Here is a 9,565-nt window from a genome sequence, read left to right on the forward strand (position 1 = left end):
ACTGTACCAGTGTGGTACAGGTGGTGGTACTGGGACAGTTACTGTACCAGTGTGGTACATGTGGTGGTACTGGGACAGTTACTGTACCAGGGTGGTACAGGTGGTGGTACTGGGACAGTTACTGTACCAGTGTGGTACATGTGGTGGTACTGGGACAGTTATTGTACCAGTGTGGTACAGGTGGTGGTACTGGGACAGTTACTGTACCAGTGTGGTACAGATGGTGGTACTGGGAGTTACTGTACCAGTGTGGTACAGGTGGAACTGGGACAGTTACTGTACCAGTGTGGTACATGTGGTGGTACTGGGACAGTTATTGTACCAGTGTGGTACAGATGGTGGTACTGGGAGTTACTGTACCAGTGTGGTACAGGTGGAACTGGGACAGTTACTGTACCAGTGTGGTACATGTGGTGGTACTGGGACAGTTACTGTACCAGTGTGGTACAGGTGGTGGTACTGGGACAGTTACTGTACCAGTGTGGTACATGTGGTGGTACTGGGACAGTTATTGTACCAGTGTGGTACAGGTGGTACTGGGACAGTTATTGTACCAGTGTGGTACAGGTGGTGGTACTGGGACAGTTACTGTACCAGTGTGGTACAGGTGGTACTGGGACAGTTACTGTACCAGTGTGGTACAGGTGGTGGTACTGGGACAGTTATTGTACCAGTGTGGTACAGGTGGTGGTACTGGGACAGTTATTGTACCAGTGTGGTACAGGTGGTGGTACTGGGACAGTTACTGTACTAGTGTGGTACAGGTGGTACTGGGATAGTTACTGTACCAGTGTGGTACAGATGGTGGTACTGGGACAGTTACTGTACCAGTGTGGTACAGGTGGTGGTACTGGGACAGTTACTGTACCAGTGTGGTACAGATGGTGGTACTGGGACAGTTATTGTACCAGTGTGGTACAGGTGGTGGTGGTACTGAGACAGTTACTGTACCAGTGTGGTACAGGTGGTGGTGGTGGTACTGAGACAGTTACTGTACCAGTGTGGTACAGGTGGTGGTGGTACTGGGACAGTTATTGTACCAGTGTGGTACAGGTGGTGGTGGTACTGGGACAGTTATTGTACCAGTGTGGTACAGGTGGTGGTACTGGGACAGTTACTGTACCAGTGTGGTACAGGTGGTGGTACTGGGACTGTTACTGTACCAGTGTGGTACTGGTGGTGGTACTGGGACTGTTACTGTACCAGTGTGGTACAGGTGGTGGTACTGGGACAGTTACTGTACCAGTGTGGTACAGGTGGTGGTACTGGGACAGTTACTGTACCAGTGTGGTACAGGTGGTGGTACTGGGACAGTTACTGTACCAGTGTGGTACAGGTGGTGGTACTGGGACAGTTATTGTACCAGTGTGGTACAGGTGGTGGTACTGGGACAGTTACTGTACCAGTGTGGTACAGGTGGTACTGGGACAGTTACTGTACCAGTGTGGTACAGGTGGTGGTACTGGGACAGTTACTGTACCAGTGTGGTACAGGTGGTGGTACTGGGACAGTTACTGTACCAGTGTGGTACAGGTGGTACTGGGACAGTTACTGTACCAGTGTGGTACAGGTGGTACTGGGACAGTTACTGTACCAGTGTGGTACAGGTGGTGGTACTGGGACAGTTACTGTACCAGTGTGGTACAGGTGGTGGTACTGGGACAGTTACTGTACCAGTGTGGTACAGGTGGTGGTACTGGGACAGTTACTGTACCAGTGTGGTACAGGTGGTGGTACTGGGACAGTTACTGTACCAGTGTGGTACAGGTGGTGGTACTGGGACAGTTACTGTACCAGTGTGGTACAGGTGGTACTGGGACAGTTACTGTACCAGTGTGGTACAGGTGGTACTGGGACAGTTACTGTACCAGTGTGGTACAGGTGGTGGTACTGGGACAGTTACTGTACCAGTGTGGTACAGGTGGTGGTACTGGGACAGTTATTGTACCAGTGTGGTACAGGTGGTGGTACTGGGACAGTTATTGTACCAGTGTGGTACAGGTGGTACTGGGACAGTTACTGCACCAGTGTGGTACAGGTGGTACTGGGACAGTTACTGTACCAGTGTGGTACAGGTGGTGGTACTGGGACAGTTATTGTACCAGTGTGGTACAGGTGGTGGTACTGGGACAGTTACTGTACCAGTGTGGTACAGGTGGTGGTACTGGGACAGTTACTGTACCAGTGTGGTACAGGTGGTGGTACTGGGACAGTTACTGTACCAGTGTGGTACAGGTGGTACTGGGATAGTTACTGTACCAGTGTGGTACAGGTGGTACTGGGACAGTTACTGTACCATTGTGGTACAGGTGGTGGTACTGGGACAGTTAGTGTACCAGTGTGGTACAGGTGGTACTGGGACAGTTACTGTACCAGTGTGGTACAGGTGGTACTGGGACAGTTACTGTACCAGTATGGTACAGGTGGTGATACTGGGACAGTTATTGTACCAGTGTGGTACAGGTGGTGGTACTGGGACAGTTACTGTACCAGTGTGGTACAGGTGGTGGTACTGGGACAGTTACTGTACCAGTGTGGTACAGGTGGTACTGGGACAGTTACTGTACCAGTGTGGTACAGGTGGTGATACTGGGACAGTTATTGTACCAGTGTGGTACAGGTGGTGGTACTGGGACAGTTATTGTACCAGTGTGGTACAGGTGGTGGTACTGGGACAGTTATTGTACCAGTGTGGTACAGGTGGTGGTACTGGGACAGTTATTGTACCAGTGTGGTACAGGTGGTGGTACTGGGACAGTTATTGTACCAGTGTGGTACAGGTGGTGGTACTGGGACAGTTATTGTACCAGTGTGGTACAGGTGGTGGTACTGGGACAGTTATTGTACCAGTGTGGTACAGGTGGTGGTACTGGGACAGTTATTGTACCAGTGTGGTACAGGTGGTGGTACTGGGACAGTTATTGTACCAGTGTGGTACAGGTGGTGGTACTGGGACAGTTATTGTACCAGTGTGGTACAGGTGGTGGTACTGGGACAGTTATTGTACCAGTGTGGTACAGGTGGTGGTACTGGGACAGTTATTGTACCAGTGTGGTACAGGTGGTGGTACTGGGACAGTTATTGTACCAGTGTGGTACAGGTGGTGGTACTGGGACAGTTACTGTACCAGTGTGGTACAGGTGGTGGTACTGGGACAGTTACTGTACCAGTGTGGTACAGGTGGTGGTACTGGGACAGTTACTGTACCTGTGTGGTACAGCCTGGTCCATTCAGTGCTATTATCATGTGGTTCATTTTTTATATCCCTTTGTATACCCTGCTACCCTGTTGTTACCCTGCTACCCTGTTGTTACCCTGCTACCCTGTTCTCTTTTTACCCTGCTACCCTGTTCTCTTGGTACCCTGCTACCCTGTTGTTACCCTGCTACCCTGTTGCTACCCTGTTGTTACCCTGCTACCCTGTTCTGTTGTTACCCTGCTACCCTGTTCTGTTGTTACCCTGCTACCCTGTTCTGTTGTTACCCTGCTACCCTGTTCTGTTGTTACCCTGCTACCCTGTTGTTACCCTGCTACCCTGTTCTGTTGTTACCCTGCTACCCTGTTCTGTTGTTACCCTGCTACCCTGTTCTGTTGTTACCCTGCTACCCTGTTGTTACCCTGCTACCCTGTTCTGTTGTTACCCTGCTACCCTGTTGTTACCCTGCTACCCTGTTCTGTTGTTACCCTGCTACCCTGTTCTCTTGTTACCCTGCTACCCTGTTCTCTTGTTACCCTGCTACCCTGTTCTCTTGTTACCCTGCTACCCTGTTCTCTTGTTACCCTGCTACCCTGTTCTCTTGTTACCCTGCTACCCTGTTCTCTTGTTACCCTGCTACCCTGTTCTCTTGTTACCCTGCTACCCTGTTCTGTTGTTACCCTGCTACCCTGTTCTCTTGTTACCCTGCTACCCTGTTCTCTTGTTACCCTGCTACCCTGTTCTCTTGTTACCCTGCTACCCTGTTCTGTTGTTACCCTGTTCTCTTGTTACCCTGCTACCCTGTTCTGTTGTTACCCTGCTACCCTGTTCTCTTGTTACCCTGCTACCCTGTTCTGTTGTTACCCTGCTACCCTGTTCTCTTGTTACCCTGCTACCCTGTTCTCTCGTTACCCTGCCACCCTGTTCTCTCGTTACCCTGCTACCCTGTTCTGTTGTTACACTGCTACCCTGTTCTCTTGTTACCCTGCTACCCTGTTCTCTTGTTACCCTGCTACCCTGTTCTCTTGTTACCCTGCTACCCTGTTCTCTTGTTATCCTGCTACCCTGTTCTGTTGTTACACTGCTACCCTGTTCTGTTGTTACCCTGCTTCCCCGTTCTGTTGTTACATACCCTGCTACCCCGTTCTGTTGTTACATACCCTGCTACCCTCTTCTGTTGTTACCCTGTTCTGTTGTTACATACCCTGCTACCCTGTTCTGTTGTTACCCTGCTACCCTGTTATATTGTTACATACCCTGCTACCCTGTTCTGTTGTTACATACCCTGCTACCCTGTTCTGTTACATACCCTGCTACCCTGTCCTGTTGTTACATGCCCTGCTACCCTGTTCTGTTGTTACATACCCTGCTACCCTGTTTTGTTGTTACCCTGCTACCCTGTTCTGTTACATACCCTGCTACCCTGTTCTGTTGTTACCCTGTTCTGTTGTTACATACCCTGATACCCTGTTCTGTTGTTACATCCCTGCTACCCTGTTCTGTTGTTACATACCCTGCTACCCTGTTCTGTTGTTACCCTGCTACCCTGTTCTGTTACATACGCTGCTACCCTGTTATATTTTATTACATAACCTACTATATTCTTTTCACAGAAGACAACTAAAACTCAAGGAATTAGGAAAACTTGGTCAGGAATACAAGAGTGGGTAGCAGCCAGGGTATCAGGGTATGTAACAACAGAACAGGGTAGCAGCCACCGTCCAAGGGCTGCTACCCTCCCTCCCTCTCTCTCCCCCTCCTTTCATCTGAATGTCAAACAAAAGCCTGCCAAGTGTTTTGTACTGTGTTAATCTTGTTGGTCTTGCTCTGTCTCCTGAGCTCGTAAAAGGACAGGTCAAACTTGCAAGCTTTTACTTACGTCAGCTATTCAATTGTGTTTACTTTCATGTGTGTTGGTAACTGTGTGAGAAGATCAGCATACTCACCTTGGTAGTGGAAAGCCTCGGTCACATGACCAAAAGCTCCTCCTGCTGCTGGTCATATTAGGAATAAGATTAGGAGAGAAGTAAATAGTGAAACTGAATGTTATAGGAATGTAATTAGTAGCCTGGGTAGATGTATACCTTACTATAACATGAAGGTAGATAAGTACGTTTATATAGCAACTTGCAATGTGAACAGACTGGTGTTGTAGTGGCCAGGCTTAAGCTTGGTTACAAGTACTTCTGGCAGTTTGGCAGACACACACATGATCATGATCAAACTAAATGGAAAGTATGTGACCAGCCCTATGGTCACTATCTTGTACACTGTGCTTAACTGTCCACTTATAGACGAATATATAGTATAAAAACCTATGTGACATGTCAAGATATTAATGGAAATAAGATACCGAATATATTAAGCAAATTTCCTAAATTTGCTTGTAACAGATAAGTGAACTGTAGATATAAATCCAGATGTACTCTTGTTAACCCTATTGGGGCCTAGCTCCTAGGCCTTTTATGTATCCATATATTGTTGCGCTACCGTCCACAGGATGGATATGGTGTGCACAGTAAACTAGCCACTTCGGTGGCAAAAATCTAAATATGACTAAGACCCACGTCAGGTAACACTTGTCCTCTTTCCTAACAAACCTTACCTAAACTAACCTTGGTAAAAATTCTCACAAGTGTTATCTCAACTGTCAGTGGTATGGCCTTGACCTCCCTCCAGTGACAACTTTCACCTGTCCCTCCCTTCTTCCCTCCCTCCCTTCTTCCCTCCCTTCTTCCCTCTCTCCCTTCTTCCCTCTTCTCTCTCTCGCACGATTCCGTGCAGGTAATTGTGTAGTACTACCGCGGGATTTCGTTCACTTCGCTCAGTTGATCTTACAAGAGTGTTGCCCACTAGACCGGAGGATGGTCAGAGACAGACGAAGACTCATAGACACCGCATCGTCCACGCCTTCTTATATTAACTTAATAATGCTGACATAATGTCTGGAAAGCATGGGTGCCAGTCAACTCTACGTGGTTAAGTCAAGGAACTGATTTCCCTGATTCTGACGCGGCTAAGTACATTTCGTGGGGTGTGAGCAGCAGGTGACAGAGGTGTTCCCACGTCCCAGCTCTGGTACATGCAGTTAATATGCGATTAATTGCAATCGAATTTTGTAAAGTAAAAGGACACAAGTGCAAGTAATGTGACTAATGCCACAATAAAATGTCACATTAGTTGCACTTGTGTACTTTTACTGTACATATTGTCGGTAATTCTACCAACATTATTACAATCGAATTTTGCCTGGTACTGAGCACTTGCAGGCTGAGATGTTGTTTTGGTCTGCAGTTTCGATCTTCATCTCCAGATATTTGGATAGAGGGATCATCGCCACCTTGATAAGGGTCTACCTGGAATCTACATGGAGGGTATTCCGGGGGTCAACGCCCCCACGGCCCGGTCGTGGCGACCCTGCTTTTCATTGGGGGTATTTTGCACCACCTGCCCAGTCTTTTGCTTTCGTAAGGAGTTATTTGTGTGTACAGATTAGAGATCATTCCTTCTAGGATTCTCCAGGTGTAGGGGCGCGCTGCCCCCTTTATGCTGATCGCATCCGTTTGGAGATAATTTCTCCACGGTAAAGAATTTAGACACATGTACATCTGGGTATCTTTATTTGTAGACGTTTCACCATCCAGTGACTTTATCAGTACAATACAAGGACATGATGTGAAGAATTACATGAAGTCACTCGTTGTTGAAACGTCTACGATAAAGATACCGAGATGTTGTACGTGTCTAAGTCTTCATCTTGTCCGTATTGTTTATTAATGTACATAATTTCTCCACAGTGAGACCCATTACTGTGGATATTATCAATAATCAGTGTAGTTATCCAGTGATTTCTGGGGATCAATATGGGATGTATTGCTTCCTTAGTAAAGTGTTGTGTATCCTTCCATGACATCTTATAATCTCTTCTGAGTCGAGATAAAATCCTCAAGAGCGAATCATATTTGGTGTCTTTGTGGATTTATTCTGAGCTTTCAAAAATTTATTCTCTGTAGAGAAGACATCTTTGTGTTTCTCTCAATATTTGATGGTTTTAGGAAACTCATAATTATGCTTTGTCCTTTTAATGAACTTGAAAGCACGAGTTGTAACTCTTAAGAGTTTACCGAAAGATGATTATTATTATAATCAAGGGGGAAGCGCTAAACCCGTAGGATTATACAGCGCCTGGGGGGGATGTGGAAGGCATTCAGGCTTAATTCGGGGAACTGGAGCACAGATCCAATTCCCTAAATCAAGAGCCCCTCACCAACATCAAGGAACCTTCCCTGAGGGGTACCCAAAGATGAGTATTTTGATCCCTCAGTGACTATCTCTGCTGTGTTTAAACAGGTTATTTCTGCCGTTTTCATGCAGATTATTTCTCCTCAAACCCAGACTCACTGATAAAAATAGTGGCCCAACCCATTATCAGTGTTACCTTAGGAATAAGCTTTGATATCCCTGAAGGAGGGGTGTTAATGTTGCAGTTTAAAAACTGTAGTGTAAAGCACCCTTCTGGCAAGACAGTGATGGAGTGAATGATGGTGAAAGTTATTCTTTTTCGGGCCACCCTGCCTTGGTGGGAATCGGCCAGTGTGATAATAATAATAATAATCCCTATTAGCTCAAGTTCAAGTCCCACTCAGACCTAACCCCTCTCGTGTATTTATCTAACCTATATTAGAAGTTATAATGCTCCACAGGAGGGTGACTGCAAGTGCTTGAAGTTTGAGCTTATCAGGGGTCATCAGAGCACCTCCCTTACCCCTCAGGACAACACCTCTGCCAGTCTGACCTGCAGGTGTTAGAAATACTTGAGCCAGCCGGCTCGTTCTGGATCAACTAGTTTGTGGTGGATGGATGAGAGAGCGAGCCCGGCCTGCCAGGCTGGTCACCTGGGAAGCCCAGCAGACACACAGCTGCGCTGACGCTCACCGCTGCGTCAGAAGGAGCAACCTGCTGGAGGAATGGGCGAAGTACTTACTGTATAGTCATTGTACGTACGCTCTTATAGGTAGGAGTAGGTATTAGTAAAGTTAAGTATACCTGGAGGGTGTTTCGCGGTCCGATCCATGACCTGGCCTCGTGGTGGATCAGGGTCTGATCAACCAGGCTGTTATTGCTGGCCGCAAGTAAACCAACGTAAGAACCACAGCCCGGCTGGTCAGGTACTGACTTTAGATATCTGTTCAGCAACCCTCTTGAAGACAACCAGGGGATCTACAAAGAGTGCCTAGTATCAAGTACCTGTATTAAGATCCCAAGATGTTGCTGTGTCTACCAACAATGTTGATGAATGGTTGACAGAACCGACAAGTTGATAAATTAGACACATGTGCAACACTTGGGTATCGTTATTAAGGAAACGTTTTCCCACACACTGGCTTCATCAGTCCTATACAAAGACAGAGAATGGTGAAGATCAGGAGGAGTTTGAGGTAATCAGTCCCTCAGCCTGGAGTTAATGTAATCAGTCCATGACCTAGTTCCACATGGAGATTTGTCCAGTGTAATACACAACTCGCAGTCACGGTATTGTGCCTTTGTGTTATTTATGTCCAATGTAATACCACCTACGAGGTCTTCACCTCACTTGTCTACAGTATATAAACCACTTCTTCGCGCATATGATGTATTCTTTTCAAAATTGATGGACTAATTACATCGACCCCAGGCTGAGGGACTGATTACCTCAAACTCCTCCTGAGCCTCACCATTTTTCTTCGTATACGACTGATGAAGCCACTGTGTGGCGAAACGTTTCCTTAATAAAGATACACAAGTGTTGCACATGTGTCTAATTTATCAACTTTTTCACACCTTGTATGATCAAGCTCTACTTCACTTAGTTTATATCCTCGAGGGTTATTTTCATCCCCATGGACTAGGACTTTACACTTGTTCACATTAAACTTCATCCGCCACTTTTCAGACCAAGACATTAATTTGTTCAAATCCTCCTGTAGTTCATTGACATCCTCAGAATCAGTCATTCGGCCTATTTTTGTATCAGCAAATTTGCTCATGTCACTTGTAATTCCTTCATCAAGGTGATTAATGTAAATTATGAACAGTGGACCTAAAACTGATCCCTGTGGAACGCCACTAATGACAAGTCCTCATTCAAATTTGAACCCATTAATGGGAACTTCTTTATCTTGGTCAGCCATGCCTCTGTCCATGTTAGAACTTCACCTCCTATACCATGAGCTGCCACTTTTCTTAAGAGTCTTTTGTGAGGTACTGAAATCCAAAATCCAAATAAACATATTCATCATTGTCTACTGCCTCAAATACTTTATTAAAGAATGTCAGCAAATTTGTCAGGCAGGAACGACCTCTCGTGAAGCCGTGCTGAGACTCGTTGTT

The 9,565-nt window shown here is 46.5% G+C and overlaps 1 protein-coding gene across 1 annotated transcript in view; it reads left to right on the forward strand.

Moving 5' to 3' along the window:
- LOC128697854 (glucose dehydrogenase [FAD, quinone]-like) overlaps positions 1 to 8,019 on the forward strand; it is a 172,192-nt gene extending 164,173 nt beyond the window's left edge. Inside the window, exon 9 of the mRNA XM_070099584.1 lies at positions 7,900 to 8,019. Coding sequence (XP_069955685.1) covers positions 7,900 to 8,004 — 105 coding nt within the window. The 3' untranslated portion in view covers positions 8,005 to 8,019. The remainder of the gene's footprint in view (positions 1 to 7,899) is intronic.
- Positions 8,020 to 9,565: the final 1,546 nt, after the last annotated feature.

This window comes from Cherax quadricarinatus, chromosome 68 (genome assembly GCF_038502225.1).
Source record: "Cherax quadricarinatus isolate ZL_2023a chromosome 68, ASM3850222v1, whole genome shotgun sequence".
NCBI lineage: Eukaryota > Metazoa > Arthropoda > Malacostraca > Decapoda > Parastacidae > Cherax > Cherax quadricarinatus.